The sequence below is a fragment of the Suncus etruscus genome, chromosome 11, assembly GCF_024139225.1.
Source record: "Suncus etruscus isolate mSunEtr1 chromosome 11, mSunEtr1.pri.cur, whole genome shotgun sequence".
In the NCBI taxonomy this organism is placed as follows: Eukaryota; Metazoa; Chordata; class Mammalia; order Eulipotyphla; family Soricidae; genus Suncus; species Suncus etruscus.
Window position 1 is genome coordinate 47,267,820 of NC_064858.1, and position 19,170 is coordinate 47,286,989.

General features: G+C 35.5%; 2 protein-coding genes across 2 annotated transcripts in view; one reads left to right on the top strand and one right to left on the bottom strand.

The window, feature by feature from the left end:
• PLEKHG7 (pleckstrin homology and RhoGEF domain containing G7) overlaps nt 1-3,528 on the top strand; it is a 74,155-nt gene extending 70,627 nt beyond the window's left edge. The window contains 2 exon segments of the mRNA XM_049782934.1: nt 2,671-2,768; nt 3,421-3,528. Of these exon segments, the coding sequence (XP_049638891.1) occupies nt 2,671-2,768; nt 3,421-3,528 (206 nt within the window).
• Nucleotides 3,529-11,538: 8,010 nt separating this feature from the next.
• Nucleotides 11,539-19,170, bottom strand: part of EEA1 (early endosome antigen 1) — a 132,689-nt gene continuing 125,057 nt past the window's right edge. The window contains exons 24-29 of the mRNA XM_049782801.1: nt 17,957-18,088; nt 16,336-16,521; nt 14,413-14,651; nt 13,629-13,749; nt 12,496-12,594; nt 11,539-11,671 (exon numbers count right to left, since the gene is read on the bottom strand). Coding sequence (XP_049638758.1) covers nt 11,549-11,671; nt 12,496-12,594; nt 13,629-13,749; nt 14,413-14,651; nt 16,336-16,521; nt 17,957-18,088 — 900 coding nt within the window. The 3' untranslated portion in view covers nt 11,539-11,548. The remainder of the gene's footprint in view (nt 11,672-12,495; nt 12,595-13,628; nt 13,750-14,412; nt 14,652-16,335; nt 16,522-17,956; nt 18,089-19,170) is intronic.

Below are 19,170 nucleotides of genomic sequence, written 5' to 3' on the forward strand. Positions count from 1 at the left end.
GTCTATCAATCTTGTTTATTTTTTCAAAGAACCAACTTCTGCTTTCGTTGATCTTGTGGATTGTTTTTTGGGTTTCCACTTCATTGATTTCTGCTCTCAGCTTTGTTATTTCCTTCTGTCTCCCTATTTATGGTTCCTTTTGTTGAGCACTTTCTAATTCTATGAGCTGTATCAGTAAGCTATTCAGTTAGGCTTTCTTCCTTCCTGATGTGTGCTTGCAAAGCTATAAATTTTTCTCTCAGGACTGCTTTTGCTGTGTCCCATAGATTCAGTCCCATAGATGGCAGTTTGTGTCATTATCATTTGTTTTGATTTCCTCTTTGAGTTTATCTTGGACCCACAGGTTGTTAAGTAGCAGGCTGTTTAAATTCCAATTGTTAAAGTTTTTCTTCTGTGTGCCTTTGTAGTTCACATCTAATTTCAGAGCCTTGTGGTCAGCAAAGGTAGCCTGCAAGATTTCTATCCTCTTGATTTTATGAAGGTATGTTTTATGTGTCAGCGTGTAGTTTATCCTGGAGAATGACCCATGTACATTGAAGAAGAATGTTTTTTGGGTGGAGTGTCCTATATATATTTACTAGTCCTCTTTCTTCCATTACTCTTTTCAGGGCTAGTATATTTTTGTTGGGTTTCAGTCTGGTTGACCTATCAAGTGTTGACAGGGCCATGTTGAGGTCTCCCACAATTATTGTGTTATTATTGTCTTCTTTCAGATTTGTCAGTAATTGTATTAGATAATTTGCTGGTCTCTCATTGGGTGCCTATATGTTTAATAGTCTGATTTCTTCCTGTTGCACATATCCCTTGATTAGTACATAGTGTCCATCTTTGTCCCGTACAACTATTCTGAGTATAAAGTTGGTGTCAAGAGATATTAATATGGCCACTTCAGCTTTTTTAAGGGTGTTGTTTGATTGGACAATTTTCCTCCAGCCTTTAATTTTGAGTCTGTGTTTGTTCTGACTATTCAAGTTGTGCTTCTTGTAGGCAGCAGAAGGTTGGATTCATCTTTTTGACCAATTTTTCCACTCTGTGCTTTTAGTTGGTGAATTTAGTCCATTGACATTGAGGGAGATGATTGTCATAGGATTTAATGTCATCTTTGTAGATAAGTTTGCTGTGTTTGTTGGTCTCTCTTGTTTTAAAGTAGACCTTTCAGCTTTTTCTTTAAGGCTGGTTTATAATCTGTGAAGTTTCTGAGCTGTTGTTTATCCATGAAACTTTGTATCTTTCCTTTAAACCTGAACGTGAGTTGGGCTGGGTGCAGTATTCTCCGTGAGGCACCCATTTCATTCGGTCTTGTCACAATATCCCACCACTGTCTTCTGGCCTTGAGAGTTTCTTGTGACATGTCTGCTGTAAGTCTTAGGGATGCTCCTTTGAATATAATTTCCTTTTTTGATCTTTCTGCTTTTAGTATTCTATCTCTATCTGTGGGATTTGTCATTGAAATGAGGATGTGTATTGGGGTGTTTTTCTTTGGGTCTCTCTTAGCTGGTACTCTTTGGGCATGCAGGATTTGATTGCATGTAGTCTTTAACTCTGGGAATATCTCTTTGATGATGTCTTTGACAGTTGATTCTTCCTGGAGATTTCGTACCTGGGCCTCTGGGGACTTCAATGATTCTTATGTTGTTTCTGTTGAGTTTATCAAAGACTTCTATTTTCATCTGTTCACATTCCTTGAGTACTTTTTCCATTGCCTGATCGTTTGTCTTAAGGTTCTTTTCCAATTTCTTCTGATGTGTTGAGTTTTTCTGCATCTCATCTTCCAGCACGCCAATTCTGTCCTCAGCAGCTGTTACCCTGCTGGTGAGGCCATACACTGAGGTTTTCAGTTGAACTTTTTCAGATCTGTTATTTCAGTTTGGAGTTTTCTGATTTCTGTCTTTGTGTTCTGTTCAGATCAATCTATGCTTTCTTTGAGTTCTACAAACATCTTCCATATTGCTATTCTAAACTCCTTATCCAAGAAGTTAATCAGGTAGTTGGAATTTATTAGGTTGTTCGAGCTTTCATCTTCATTCTCTGTACATGGTGTTTGCCTGCAAGGTTTCCCCATTGTCACGCTTGTAGTGTAATTTTTTTCTGCGTGTTGTGGTGGAGTTCATTGGTTAGAAAGATTGCACGGCCGTGAAGAGAAATGAGCGGCCATGCTCTTCTGGAGCCTCTGGGTTTGGCGTAGATTTTCCCAGCCTGATGTCATAAACAGGGGACTTTCCTTTCTGCAGAATACTGCAGATAGCCGGTTTTCATGGTCGGACACAGTTTCTTGGTGTTCCGGCCCTTGGATGAGCCTCTGGGAGAGCTATTTTTCTGGGCCCTTTTCTGCCCACTCCCAAGAGTTTCAGGAGACAGAACAGTAGAAAAGCACGCACAGGCAACACTTACAGTTTCTCACAGTCGGGAACCCCTGGGCCTGTGTAGATATTCCCAGCCTGACATCACAAATAGGGGACTTTCCTTTCTGCAGAATACTGCGGGTAGCCGGTTTTCATGGTTTAACACAGTTCCTTGGTGTTCTGGCCCTTGGATGAGCCTCTGGGAGATCTACCCACCTTCACTTTTAAAATTAAAAAAACGAAACAAAACATGGCTCCTGTATCAAGAAAATGTTTAAATGCCATTCATATCAAATGATAAGTCTTTTGTCTTTGCCTTCTTTTCTAGTCTTTGGGCTGAGAAACGCTTTTCTTCTACAACATGAAAATAGATATCAGCAGTGCATAGCAGCATTCTTATTACAAGCGCAAAAGGAAAACATCAAAGTATGTATGTTGATAACACAGGTTTCCGAATCGACAGAAAAAGATATCTGGCCTTAAGTGCCGTAATCCATTTTCAAAATATTTACTAATTTACGGGTAGTGTACAGTGTGACTCTAATTTCAAACCACTTCAGTTCTGCATTTTAGCCTTTGAAAATAGGCCACAACAGCCATAGTTGAGCTGTACAGCTCCCTGACTGATTTCTCTAGGTGTTTCCATTATTGTCATTCCTGTCTAAGGCTTCCCTCAGAGCAGTTAAGTGGTCAGAATAAAATACAATATTGCACTATTCTTAGGGACTAAATTTCCTGGGTCAGCTTCCTCAGTCTGTTTTCCAAATTATGGTTAAGAACTTAGAGTTCTTAAAACAAAATAGAAATTCAGCTTTTAAGCTATTTATATTTCCAGTGCTCATTCTTCTAATTAGTCATCATTGACTATTACAGCTCCTTAATCACTCATGACTTTAATATTAGAATCTTTTAATCTATTTGTGTCTCACATATGGTTAGAAATATGCATATAGTAAATGTTAAGAAATGAAAAAATGAAAATTACTGATTTTCAAGAGCAAGTCAACAATACAGTGAAAAATATTCACCCAAGTATGTAATATTGTTGACTTAACTCTCCCTCTGTGTATTTTAACAGAAAATGTGGATGACACAAATAAAGGCAGCAATCTCTTGTTTCCCCAAGAATAAGGAAGTGAAGAAAATACCCGTTTTCACACAGCCTGCAGAATCCTCTGAAATTTAGAGACATGAAATAGGTGGCATGACTTTTTTTTAGATATTAGGGAGTTAAGGTATTCTTTCATTACAGCATTTGTAACACTTGTCTTTTTTTTTGGGGGGGGGGAGGCACACCTGGTGATGCTCAGGGGTTACTCCTGGCTATTTGCTTAGAAATTGCTCCTGGATTAGGGGACCATATGGGATGATGGGGTATAGGATCAGGTTCGTCCTGGATCTACAAGGCAAACACCCTACCACTGTGCTATTGCTCCAGCCCTAGCCCCAACACTTGTCTTTTGATGAAAAGAAAATAAATACACAATTAAAAGGAATTCCAGAATGTGAGACTTCAATCCAGACACTTAGTAATAATGACTGGAATAAATATGAACTTTGCAGAATTTCATGAAATCTATACTAATATTCAGATGATCCTGTAATGTTCCAGTGAGGTTTGGAGCATGTGTGGGAGACTTATAGTGCTGGTATGATTGGTAAAGAGTGATTGGTCTAATAATGTCCAATATGAGCTCTAGCATTTTACTTTGTGAATTTCTTTAAAGAGATCAATTTTTCTACCTAGTTGTAAGCCAGCCTTACTGCTTTACAGTCTATCTCACAGTGATAATTCTTTTAATATAAAGTTCAATTGCTCTTCTAATATTGTAGTCAATAAGACATTCATTTTAATAGCACTTTAAAAATCCTATCCTTTCATTTATCTCAGCATACTCTATAATAATAATCTAATCATAATAATCTAATGTAGAAAATCCCAAATCTAAAATTCATTAATAAAAAAACAAAAATATGTCCCAGTTTCATCACTTACAGATTTACATAAGATTTTCAAGAAATCATTAAGATCTTCCTTTGAAAGTCAATTTTTTAGAATAATGGAGTTTGTAATAAAACTACTTCCTGATACTGACTGGTGAGTTTAGGAAAAAGAATCACTAAATTAATAGCATGTTTGGGAAAAAGTCACTAAGTCTTATTTGAAAGGACTTGAAACTATTAGAAGTTTTATCCAAAAAAAAAAAAGGGGGGGGGAGGACAATGGCTAATCACCTGCTTTGGTGGGAGGCACAGGTTTGACCCCCATTTATTTTTCTTCTTCAAATTTTATGTAGATATTGGTATTTACAATATTGTTAATCATAATTTTAGGCATGCAATAGTCTAGGATCATACATCTCTATCAAACTTCTCTAATCCATTGTTTTACAATCCCCTCAAATAATTCTGTTCCCCAATTCCCTTGGTCAACTCAGTTCTGAAAGGCAACTCCCAAGGTCTGAGATCACTGGATGCAAACTGTTATTCCCTTAATATTTTTCTTTACATTCTATGTGTGAGACAATATTCTCTATTTGTCCCTCTCCCTCTGATTGCAGTCAGCAAGATACCCTCTAGTTCAACAAAGCAGAAAATTGCATGATTTCAGCTTACAGCTGAGTAGTATTCCATTGTGATATTTTCTTTAGCCAGTCATCTGTTCTTGGTCACATGGGTTATTTCCAGATCTTGGCTAATGTAAATATTGCTGCCATGAACATAGGATTGCAAATATCTTCAAAATAATTTTTGGGGCCTCAGTACTTGATGCCCTCAGCACCTAGACACCCCTGAGAACTGTTTGGTATGCATTCCACTCCCTCTAAAAAAGAGGCCATTTGAAAGTCAGGAAGAGAAGAGAGCTTAACCAGTTGAAGAATATGTTCGGTATCAGGTTAGACCCCTGATACTCATGCTCATGGTCCCCTAAGAATCACAGGAAGCAATTCCTAAGCCTGAGACAGGTGCAACTTAGAAACTTAAAAACAAAGACAACCGTAATTTGAATTATAATATATAACAACATTTAAGGAACTAGCTCTTTCCATTAGATTTCACTAGATGGATGTCTACAAATTTCAATTTTGATAACATTTCCATGTGGGATTAATAAATCTACCAACTTGAACTGCATGGCAAATAGTATCTTAACCTCTGTAAACTGAGAATGGGATTAAGAATATGGTGCTTGAGGAAGTCATAGGTACAATTAGTTTTGTAGGAAATATGCAAATCAAACATATTTCAAGACAGAGGAAGGCATCAGACAGACTCCTACAAAAGGCCACAAATGGTCAGAACTCAAGGTCATAGTCTCCTTGTAAGAAATTTATCAGATAAAGGGCAAATCTGCAAAGCAGTAACTATTGTTAGTGTCTGGTAATAAATGAGATGGGGAGGCAAAGAAGAGAAACTTCAAGTTCCTTACAAATGGAACCTAGATAGAATTGAAAGCAAGTTAGTCCAAAAGACAAGTTAGACATTGCAAGAGAGATTAGGAGATACATTTCTGGCTACAAAGGTATAAACTTAGAAAAAAATATTTAAATTATCTTAGAGGGATTTTTAGATATAAACTGACCTAGAAAGATGACAAAAGCTTAGGACCAGATGATCTCTCAAGATTTCTTGAGTTTCATGAGTAGGATAACCATATACTTATTTATATTAAAGTAATAGTTTCTCACTTAAATCTATTTAAAAGGAAAGGCTAAATAAACTAATAAATGGTATTAAATAGCTTAAGAATGTAATTTAAGAATATAACTTTAGCCCTCTTGGGCTAGAGAGATAGTAAAGTGGGTAAGGCTCTTGCTTGGCACATGGCCAACCATTAGTTCTCTGCAGCCCAAATAATCCCCCCAAAACAGCTAGGAGTGATTCTTGAGTGCAGAGCCAGGAATAATCTCTGAGCATTGGCAAGTGTGAACATGCCCCCCCTCCAGGGATAACAAAACAAAACAAAGCATTTTATATATAAGCATAAATATTAGCATTTATAGGCATTGCAGCACTATTACAATACCTATGGGCTATGGAAAAAAAATTTAATGTTCCTTTCATTAACAGAATAGAGAAAACATAGAGAATCAAGGAGATATAGCTCAGGGATCAGAAAGAGGTATATGCAAGGATTTTATTTCATCCCTAGTGCCACATGGCACCCTGAGTAGAGCCATATGTGGTTCTAGAGACCTCAGAACACTGTTAGGTGTGTAGCCATGGTGGAATCCGTAAATCATTTGGGTAGCCCTGGTAGCCTCTAATGCTGCTGGGCCACTCTGGATCACCTGTGGTGATCTCTGGGCATTGGTAAAAGATATGCCTCACATATATGAGGTCAGGTTCCCTCCTCATTGACACATACACACAAATGTAATATAGATATATAGTGGAATAAAGTATTTATGCAAACTTGGTATAGACATACAGTGGAATACTTTCAGCCTTAAAAATGAGAATTCTGCAATATATAAAATGTATGAAACTTGAGGAAATTAAACTAAGGGGAAAAGATAGTTACAGAAAGATGAATACTGTGTGATTCAACTTGTATGAGGGATCTAAGTTAAATCATAGAATCAAGGTGTGCAAAAGTGGTTACCTGATGTTGGCATGAGAGGTAGAGAGGGGATTATTAACTAACAGGTATAAAGTTTCAGCTAAGCAAGATTAGTAACCTCTAGGAAGCTACTGTACTGTGCACTTAAAAATATATTGTGGACAGGGCAGAGTGGTGGCGCAGCGGTAAGGTGTCTACCTTGCCCGCGCTAACCTAGGATGGACAGCGGTTCAATCCCCCAGCATCTCATATGGTCCCCCAAGCCAGAAGTGGTTTCTGAGTACATAGCCAGGAGTAACCCCTGAGTGTCACTAGGTGTGGCCCAAAAACCAAAAAACATGATATATATATATATACACACATATATATTACATATATAATATATATATTGCAAAGATGTTAAGTGGTCTTACCAAATTAAAATACATCCAAAAATATGCTATATTTAAACTGGAATTCTAGGAAGTTCATAAAGGAACAGATCAAATCTATAGGTATCGAGTATATATACAATTAAGCTCTTCAAAAGACAGCAAATAAAGAGTTAAATTAAAAAAAAACAACAGGTAAAGCATTTGCCTTGCATGCAGCTGAACTGGGTTCAATCTCCAATATCTCATATGGTGCCCTGAGCACCACCAGGAGTTGATTCCTGAGTCCAAAGCCAGTAATAACTCTTGAGCATTGCCAGATGTGGACCCCCCAAAGAAAACAGAAACAAAAACCCTCCAAAAAAATCTTGAAATATAAATGATCCCTGTACAATGTACAATGTAAAAAGAGATTTCTTTTATATTGTTTACATTTTTTAGTTTTATTAATTTTTCATACTTATTGAAGGAAAAGGGAATGTTTCCATTGAAACAGCATTAATGATTTCTCTAGAAATTATGAACTTAATTTCTAATTTAAACAATATTAAAGCATAATCTGTCAGCATCCAAGTGTAAAGTTCTAACAGTCTGTAAATATTTAATAAAATATAGTTACTATCTTGTACTGTATTTTCTTCAAACAGACAAAATAATTTAGTCACAGAAGACATCTGTTAGAAATAAATGGGTTTTTAATCTTTTAACATATTTTAAAAAAGCAAAAGCAACAATTCAGTAAGGATCCTTCCATTGTTCTTTATACATAAAGATGTAAATGCTGTCAAGTAATTTAGCAGTTACACTTATAATCAATAAACCTTCAATTACTGCATTTAGAAATTACAATATTTACTGAGCCAAACTTTCCTCATAAAATAAGGCACACTACATGATCACAAATGGTAAACATAATACAAATAATGAATCCAAAAATTAAATGAGAAAATACTCATGCAAAAGTATCTACAGAAACTGTGACAGTCTGTGATGCAGTTCATGGAAGAACTGAATGTCCTACACATACATAGAGGCATTGTGTTACAGTGACTACTGCTACACAGAAAGAACTTAACTATATTCCATTCTATTTTATACACTTTTATATAATTTATTAAGCTTATGCACAATATTATCATCTTGTGACAATAATAAATCAATCATTAAAATTCAGGCAAAGGGCAATTAAGACACAGAAACCTGGCACATTATAATTACAGAATATCATTCATCAAGCGTATGTCAAGGAATATTAAATCAATGGCACATTTTAATATATGGATCAAATTACCCATGGTTTCATAAGCCAAAGTACACTAAAAAAAGTTATAATCCAACATTTGACAAATACCAAAATATAAGATTGTAATTTGCTCTCCACTTCAAAGCTAAACATTTTATGCAAATGCAAGGTTAGAAAAGGGGGCTTTAAGGTTCTTGATAATATAAAATAATCATAAAGCCTTTTAAAGAGAGATGGGAAACTAAAAAATTTGGCAGTTACTATTTAACATTACTGTGAGGAAACTATCAAACTAGCTAATTCCATATTAAGAGGTAGTTGAACAAAATATTATTTGTACACTGCACTGAGGTGTTTGTGTGTATATTTTACCCTTGTTTTCTTCAAAATGTAGAATTCTTTTTCCAGCAGCACTGTACTCTATTTTTTTAAAATTCTGTAGATATACTTAGTTATACACTTACCCAAGCAAGACCTTAATGAAACTGGCCTTGCTGAGATTTGAAATTTAATATCAGGTAATGGCAATATGCTTAGCATTATTAGAGCCAACAGAGTCTCTATATGTTGTCAACTCAACACAGACAGAATAACATGACCAGCAGATATCTGAAATATAGCATCAATACTTAGATGACTTTTTATTTAAGTTAGAAAATGAAAACCCTAATTTTATTTATCAAACATATTATATTAGGGAGAATTAATAGTGAAAATGAGATTTCTAATATTATAAATTTGGTCTATGGTAAGTTTGGGAAGGGTCTGTAAAAAGAGTTAAACAAAAACTAGTAGAAAGATCACTACATATGGTTTGTCTGTGGTATTCACAAAAACATTTTTTTTGGATTTGGGTCAACACCCAGTGATGCTCAGGGGTTACTCCTAGCTCTGTGCTCAAAAATCGCTCCTGGCTTGGAGGACCATATGGGACACCGGGGGATTAAATTGCAGTTCGTCCTATGCTAGTGCAGGCAAGGCAGACACCTTACCGCTTGCACCACCACTCTGGCCCCATCACAATTTTTTTTTGTGTTAATTTATGGGCAGGAAAACAGGACAAGAGAAAGGCCCTAGTGAATTCAGAAGAAAATATGAAGAAAAATCCTAATCCTGAAAAATTAGAATTTGTTTTGTTTTGTTTTGGGGGTTATGTCTGGCAACAGTCAGGAGTTACTCTTGGCTCTGTGCTCAGAAATTACTCCTGGCAGGCTAAGGGGACCTTATAGGATGCCAGGGATCGAACCTGGGTTGGCTGCATACAAAGTAAATGTCCTACCCACTGTGCTATCACTCTGGCCCCTCATTATATTTTAAAAATAATAAAAAGAGGTGTTGTAAATATACTTTTCTAATACACTTCTTATGTTACTTATATGTAAAAATAATTAACTACTTGAAAGAATCTTTAAAGATATGAAAATGTCTAATAATAGTTTAATTTATATTTCCAACTATTAGAGATATTATATCTTTCATTAATAATGTTCAAGGGCATATGCTTATTCAAGTTCAGGAACTTAATCAGTATTAATATCTACTGACAACAGACTTTTGTGGGTTTTTTTTTTTAACTAAATGGATGTGGCAATCTTTTGTTTTAGATATATTTTAGAGCATAATTATCTCCCATCCTTCCCTGCTGTTATTACCAAATGACTGCACTGACAGATCTACTATATATTTCTTCTCCAGAAAGAGTAATAAGCAATGTTGATTCCTCTGTTCAGATGTTCAATTTTTTTTAAAATAAACTCAATAAATTAAAGTTCAATTAATGAACTCTGCATGGTCAGCATGCAAATAAGATAATTTTAAATAATCCTTAATTAGTCATTCTGTTTCACACCGATTTAACTTTAGAATTCCTAAATACTGTTGTTTTTGTTTTTGGTGATACTCTATTCTCCAGCTATGAAAATGTAATGTAACCCCAAATTAAGAATCATTTAAATTTCAATTTAAAAAATAAATACTTCCCTAGTAGATAAGACTAAAATATAAAATAAAATAAAATATTTAATGTCTTAGCAATATTTTGTACATTTTATCACAGGTAAGATTATATATAGTTGTATCAGTTACTAGTGTTAGGATGCAAAGATAGAAAATAATTACAGAGAAGCTGTGCTATGCTAAACCAAATCAAGTGCAAATTAAAAAAGATTCAGATTCCTAAATATGCTGGAGAAACCAAATGAAGCTATAATATGAAGTACATAATATCAGGAGATGTCCAACTTATAAGACACTGAGAGTACAATCATTACACAGTTTATTATTCTTCCCATGTTGGTGAAGTTTCATGGGGTTATTAATAAAAATATTTAAAATTAGAACAAGACAAAAAAATTGAACCCAAAACTTAAAATAAAAATACAACCCCAAGATATTTTTAATGTAAGCAAACTGATTTTACAAAGGTTCTCAGAAAATCTACCCAAGAGTATTTGATCAGTATTATTAAAAGAAAAACCATGTTGAAGTCATGGTTAACACGGAATTCTTCAGAAAATGTATTTAGAACACCACGTATATGTAAATTTATAACATAACAATGTAACTGAGTTATAGTTAAGAGAAAATGTTTTACAGTTCTGAGCATGACTTCACAAAGAGAATATTTAATATAATTAATGTATTATTGTGCAATATATATGAGAACACCACCCATTTACATTTCTATACATTAAGTTTGGGAGAAAGAAGCTCTAGAAGAGTTTGTCATTTATGAACAATGAAATTATATTTAAAAAAATACATTGCTATTTTATGTCCAAAGTTTATTTACAATTCATTGGCGAGAAAACTGTTCCAGAGGTTAAATGGGACAAAGGAATGAAAGATAAGCCCAAGTCTCACAAAAATAGAGGAGTTTTACTTGATATAACATTCCAAAATATATGAATCCTAATTTGGTCTAATTTGTAACCACTGTCCAAATCAAAGAGCAGTCCATGACCACTAGTAAGGGCAATTATTAAAACATCTACTGTTTAGATGATATTACTTTGAAATTGAAAATTTGTCATCCTTGCATGTCACTGAAACATGAATTACAGACACGAACAGGCTTCTTAGAAGAAGGGGTTAAGGCATTTTTGGCTGAACATTCCGCACAGAAGATATTTCCACACTGTCTGCAGTGATGCTGCAATGAAAAGAAATTTCAACAAGTTCAAACATAAAAATCATAAACAAACACTGTGAAATTACAAAGTGCTGCATTGTAGCATAAAAGCATATTAACTGTCACAAGATTTGAGTTCATTTTATAATGTAGTCTTTGAATATTAATCTCAAACTAAATGTTTCTTGTTTGCAATATTATCCTAATGATTTTGTATGTATCAAAAGAATATGAGAATGCATTTGTGTTAGCAGAGCTTCTCTATCAGGTAAAACATGATTCTTATTTGCCAAATGCTTCAGGCCTAATTTCTTCAATACAAACCTGAAATACCTTATAATATATATAAAGTAGATTTTTCCATCTTTTCAACTTTTCTTTGAATAAAATAACCCAATGAAATTGAAGCGTAAGTGTTCAATATTCATCCACAGCTTTAGAAAACGGGTTGCTAATGGGTCAACAGGAAGGTGAGGCCAGAATTTAAAGTTGAAATTAAACAAATGTTCTAACTAGAAACTAGATTTCATGAAATTCATTCAACAGAGTGGCAATTTTATTTGTTTATTTATTTATTTATTTAGGTTTGGGGGCCATATCCAGCACTGTTTGGGGCTTACTCCTGGCAGCAAAGCTTGGGAGAACATTGGAGGTGCCAGGGATTGAATCCAGGATAGCCACAAGGCAAGCTCTATCTGTGGCTCTCTTTGGCCTCCCTAGAATTGCAAGTTCATTAGTAAATGTAAAAATGTTTAATGCCTGTCAGATGTAGGGCCATGTAGGCAGCTGTCACATCATCACTAAGCTGTGAAATCCAGAGCCAGCCTGTAAAGAAAATTCCTTACCCGTCTCACTGTGACCGAGAAGCCTTTCCCACAGGACATACAATTTTGTATATCATTGTCTTCAGCCCACTTCCTGGTCAATGCTTGTGTATATTTGATCTACCAAGAAAAAAAAAAAGTTTCAACACATCTAACATTTAAATAATGATGGATAATTTCTAATTTGAAAGTTATGTTTTATGTAATTTTAACTATTTGCATTATGGGATTAAAATGCTAAAAATCGGGCCCAGCGAGGTGGCGCTAGAGGTAAGGTGTCTGCCTTGCAAGCGCTAGCCAAGGAAGGAATGCAGTTCGATCCCCCAGTGTCCCATATGGTCCCCCCAAGCCAGGGGCAATTTCTGAGCACTTAGCCAGGAGTAACCCCCGAGCATCAAATGGGTGTGGCCCGAAAAACCAAAATAAAAAATAAATAAATAAAATAAAATGCTAAAAATCAAATATTTTGATTAACTTACCTTGTCAAAAATTACTATGTACTTCAGTATGAATGACAAATAATAAAATGGTATAGTAATGATGATAATGACACAAACAAAATCTTATTCCTCAAAGGGATTGGTAATTTCTGACCCTTGGTGGTTTCTCATTTATTGTTTTGATCAATACTTCAACACTGATTCAACTCTGAGCTTATAATAAGATCATGTATGTTAATACAAAATGATTCTCTTTTCCCAAGTGTTCTTAAGTTTTGTTAATTCTTTTCCAGTACTGACATTCATGAATGACATAGCTCTCAAATTCCTGGGGTATTTGTATTTTATATTTAATAACCCATTACACCAACAACAGTGCCATGGAGAATGCAGGCACTAACTATTCAAAGCTATTTATTTATTAAGTGCATGAAAAAAAAATTTTTTTTTTTTTTTTTTTGGTTTTTGGGCCACTCCCGGTGGTGCTCAGGGGTTACTCCTAGCTCTCTGCTCAGAAATAGCTCCTGGCAGGCACAGGGAACCATATGGGACACCAGGATTTGAATCAACTACCTTAGGTCCTGGATCGGCTGTTTGCAAGGCAAAAGCCACTGTGCTATCTCTCCGGCCCCTGAAAATAATTTTAAAAGCTGAAATATGCTTTTCTCTAAGAGACAATCTCTAGACAAAAGTTGGTACCCCCAGGTGAATTACCTGTAGGGACTGATTTTCTCTGCCCAGCTCCTGCAAGGCTGCAGTGGTATTATCCAGCTTCCTTTGCATTTCCAGCACTTTGGTTTGAAGCTTTTCTATTTCCCCTTCTCCTTTAATACATCTAGGTTAAGATAATTTTTAGAATTATATTTTAGACAATTAAAGACACTGTTAGAACACAAAGTAATATAAAATACACTCATTTCAATTATCTGTGAGGATTAGTACTTTTTTATAATATCTTTATTTAAGTACCATGATAAAAAACGTATTTGTAGTTGGGTTTCAGTTATAAAAAAAACTTCACCAGTGCAACCTTCCATCACAATGCTCTCCCCTTCCTCCCCCACCCTTTGCCTGTATTAGAGACAGGAATACTACTTCTCTCACTCACTACCACTGTTATGATAGTTGCTAGTGTAGTCATTTCTTTAACTGCACTCAGACACAGAATAGTCTCACTCATCTATGGGATTTAAGAAAAATAAAAGACATTACTGTAATAACACCCAAGGACAATAGAAATGAGGGCTGGAAGGACAGGCAACAATATGAAGTACAAGGCAAATGCCCTACCCACTGTATTATTGCTCTGGCCCCAATTCTTCTATTTTAAAAGTCTAGACAGACAAGGCATGTGGCTTACAACACATACTTTGTATATGTGCAACCCTTATTTCACAAAAATGCACACACTCACAAACACACACACACAGGAATATTATAATCTTTTCATTACTTGGGAATGAGAATAAGTCAATTATTTTGGTAAATGATCAATCACCTTTCCAATAGTGCTCTCCTTTCATCTTGATTATTCTGAACTGTTGCTTCCAATACGGCAATTTCGCCGCGTAAATCATCTGTCTGTTTCTCAAGCTCAATGACCCGGCGTTGACTGGCCTGCCACTCCTTCTTTACAGTGCCCAAGTTTTCATTTAAAGCTGTAATCTGCATAGTCAGTTTAGTTTCATTTTCTTCATGTTTCTTCATTCCTATTTCCTTTTCCTTTATTTCAGAATGCTGAGAGATTAAAAACAGTGCCAAAACAAACTCGTTATAAAAGTAGTATAAAATACATTTAAGTCACTGAATTTAAAACACTGCTGACTTCTTCAAGAAAGGAAGCAGTAAAAGAGATTTCACTGTGCATTAATAAAATTGACTCCACAGTATCTGTGTCATTTGAACTATAATTATATTAAGATTATAATGGTTAGCAAGCCTTTAGGTGCTCTTACAAGATCAACTAAGATAAGTAATTGGAGAGTTTTCCTTTATTAACTACAGTAGAACACATAGCTATAAACAGTAAAGTATCCTGGAGATAAAATCTGACATTGCCTTATGTTTTTAATTTCATATGTATAAAATAAATCCCACATGTTGTGAGATCACCCCACACACCATATCTCCAATTCGAGGCAGAGGGTTTGAAGCAGGTAGGGTAGCCACAAAGGATTAATAAACCAAGTCAATTAGGAAAGAATCAAGAAGTCAGTTTGCTTCTCTCACTTCATGGTATCTCTCTGCGTGAGTGTGCCAAAACCAAACTGCTTTTTCTTATTTTCTCTGAACAAAATCCACCAGGGTGGGGCAGGGTAGGGTGATCCAGGTGAACTTTTACATATCAAGGAGAAGTTTAAAGGAAAGAGAAAGATGGGGAAATGCCTTTGTTTTGGGTTAATAGCTGGGTATCATCTTACAATAGAGTGAAGACCAATTATTCCTGGGTGTCATTTCAAAAGAGAGCGAAGACCAGTTATTCCACCACATATTCATCTTTTTTTTTTTTTTTTTTTTTTTGTCTCAAATACCTACAAAAACCTAACAAGAAAACAAAATTGTAAATTTTTTTTTCTATTGGCATAATACCAGGTGGTGCTCAAGGTTTGCTCTGGGTTCTGTACTCAGGAATCACTTCCTGGAGGGGGTTAGAGGGACATATGCAGTAACAGGGATGGAATTCCAGTCAGCCATGTGCAAGCACCCTATACACTGTACTATTGCTCCAGTTCCTCAAAACTGTAATTCTTGGGACTAGAGCAATAGGACAGAAGGTAAGACACTTGTTTTTGCACAAGGCTGACCAAGCTTCAATACTTGGTTCAATACTCAGCACCCTACAAGGCTCCCCTCAGCCCTCCACGACTGATCTCTAAACTCAGAGACATGAGTAAGGCCTGAGCAGTCAGGTATGGCCCAAAATCAAACTAAAATCAAACCCTACAATTCTTCAACGAAAATAGTCAGCAGTCATGTAAGCTTGGGCCATTTGGATTGAATTCAATAGAGGAAATCCAGATGCTTCCCATTTGGCAGGCACAACACAGGGAAGGAAGAGTAAACTTTAGCCATCATAACTCCAAACTGAAGCTTCCGATTCCCATGTCAACATTCATTTTAACCAGATAGATGAGTTTAAAATTACTAGCATTCAAGTCACTTACCTTAACAGAAAAGTACTGGGCTTACAAATTTTTAATGTTTTTTTTTAATTTTCACATATAAAAAACCAAATTACAATTATAAAGTGAAATCAATCAAATGACAACTATTTAAATAAAGCAATCATCCTTTTTAAAATGAAAACGTAAAATGTTAAGTACATATTTAAATTGTAACTTCTAAGTAGAAAAATCACCTCTTACTGGACTAATTTACAAAATCAATTATAGAACACAAATACCACCATCAACTCACTTACCAGTTTAGCTTCCTTCTCAATAAATCCTTTCTTCAGTTCATCTTCTTCCTTTTTCACCTGTTCTTTTAGCATTTGTTGGTTTTTTTTCTCTTGTTCAAGAGTTGCCTTTAAAGAATCTACTTTCCCTTGAAGTTCTAATTTCTGTTGAATCAAGAGCTGTTTGGCATCTGTAAGATTTGTTACTTCCTATAAAAAAAATAAGATAAAAAAAATACATCATCCTGGGGCTGGAGAGATAGTATGGAGGTAGGGCATTTGCCTTCCATGCAGAAGGATGATGATTCAAATCCTGGCATCCCATATGGTCCCCAGAGCCTGCCAGGAGCGATTTCTGAGCAAAGAGCCAGAAGTAACCCCTGAGTGCTGCTGGGTGTGACCCAAAAACCAAAAACCAAAAACCAAAAAAAAAAAAAAAAAAAAAATCATCCTATGATAAATATTTCAAAATATAACTAAAATGTATGAGATTTATGACTATGTTTTGTTTAAATTCAAGTAATACTTTACATGCTCATCTGCTGATTAAATCATATAAAAATATCTGCCCTTATTTTCCTTTTTTTTTTTAATTTAGCAAGGCATTTACTGATCACCACTTAGAAATCACACAGTGTTGGGCCGGGTAGGTGGCGCTGGAGGTAAGGTGTCTGCCTTGCAAGCGCTAGCCAAGGAAGGACCGCGGTTCGATCCCCCGGCGTCCCATATGGTCCACCCAAGCCAGGGGTGATTTCTGAGCACATAGCCAGGAGTAACCCCTGAGCGTCAAACGGGTGTGGCCCAAAAACCAAAAAAAAAAAAAAAAGAAATCACACAGTGTTAGATTCTGGGGATAGAATATAAAAATGAGAGCCGGAGCAGTGACGCAAGTGGTAGGGTGTTTGCCTTGCAACCTGCTAACCTAGGATGGACCATGGTTCGATCCCCCAGTATCCCATATGGTCCCCCAATCCAGGAGTGATTTCTGAATGTATAACCAGGAGTAACCCCTGAGCATCACCAAGTGTGGCCCAACCTCTCCAAAAAAAGAATATAAAAATGAATCATATAGACATTCTGCTTTAAAGAAATGACAGTCCAGAATAGCATAACATAGATAATTACACAGTGAAATGTTAGGTATACTGAGTTTATTGTTATGCTAGATATGAAAGTATCTAGAAAGTATGCTAGACATAGAAGTCTTCAAAGAGAACCTATATATCTTTTATAAAGGTCATTTTATAAAATAATTTATAAACAATTAGTTTTTCCAACAGACCTCTGTAACTATGATTACAAAATGTAAAAGAATTAGAACAAGAGATTACTAAAGCAATCAATTAGGAGGTAGAATATTAAAAGACAGAACTCAGATTCAGAAAGATAATACAGTAGGTAAGTCACTTGCTTTGCATGCAACCAACCTAAATTCAATCCTCATGATGTCATATGGTACCCTAGATTCCCCCAGAATTCAGAACCCTGAGCACAAGCCATGCCAGTATGATCCACCCTCATCCCCAAAAATCTCCCCAAAAAGCACAATATAATCTACAAAATATACTTTAAAAATGATACATTTAAAATGTACTCAATAATAGTATAATTAGACAGAATAACAATGCTTTTCATCTTAACATACCTTTACACTTTCTTGCTTGTGAGTCTTAAGTTCTTCAACCAATTTAGAAATTTCTTTTTCTTGTTTACACTTAATTTCTTCTATCTCTGCCACTTTAGATTTTTCACTTAGTAGTTCTTTTTCTTGCAGTGACTGTGGAAAAATATTTTTTAAATGATGTTAAGATACTTAAATTGAAAAGTCAGAGAGATGGTTCTATGAGACGAGCATGTGGTTTGCTTGCTGGAGGTAAGGGTTCAATCCCCAGTACCATATGGTCCCCAAGTACACTGCCACAAATGACCCCAAGTTAAAAACCATAAGTGGAACCTGAGCTCTGATGGGTGCCTGATCTCTGATGGGTGTAGGCCGAACACACACACACACACACACACACACACACACACACACACACTCTCACACAAACTCTCTCACATATACACAAACACCTGAAAATTAATATAATAGAAATGCCTGCCACTATTTTTGTCCCTTTCTAAGTTAGTTTGAACAAATAATTATTTTATTTGCCTTTGTGACATTTATATAACATGAACAATAATATAATCACTCTAAAAGTAAACTAAGTACTATAAAATGCATAGTATCTGAAGGGAGTAAAATCAGTATTAAATCTATCCCAAACTACCATTCTTAGTTATTTATATTCTTCTTTGTCATTACTATCATTATATTATATAGGGCACCAGACTAGGGGTATTACATATTATCTCATGTAATTTTTATAGTATGCAATGTATTTATATATTCTTTTATACAGAAAAGAACAAATAAGTTGGGCCGGAGAGATAGCATGGAGGTAAGGCGTTTGCCTCTCATGCAAAAGGTCATCGGTTCGAATCCCGGCGTCCCATATGGTCCCCCGTGCTCGCCAGGAGCGACTTCTGAGCATGGAGCCAGGAGTAACTCCTGAGCACTGCCGGGTGAGACCCAAAAACCAAAAACCAAAAAAAAAAAAAAAAAAAAAAAAAAAACAAGAACAAATAAGTTAAATGATTAGGTGCAAAGTCAAAATTTGTAGTGCCTGATCTAAATCCCTTATAATAAAACAAATGTGTTATAGTTTTGGTGAAACTTTTGAGTCAAGGCACATACAGTTTATTCCAAAACTGTCAGCTCACAATTTGTCAGTTCACCAAACATTCCCAAATTATTAAAAAGAGAACTTGAGAAATTACACAATTTGGGTATTACAAAAATTCCAGGAATCACAC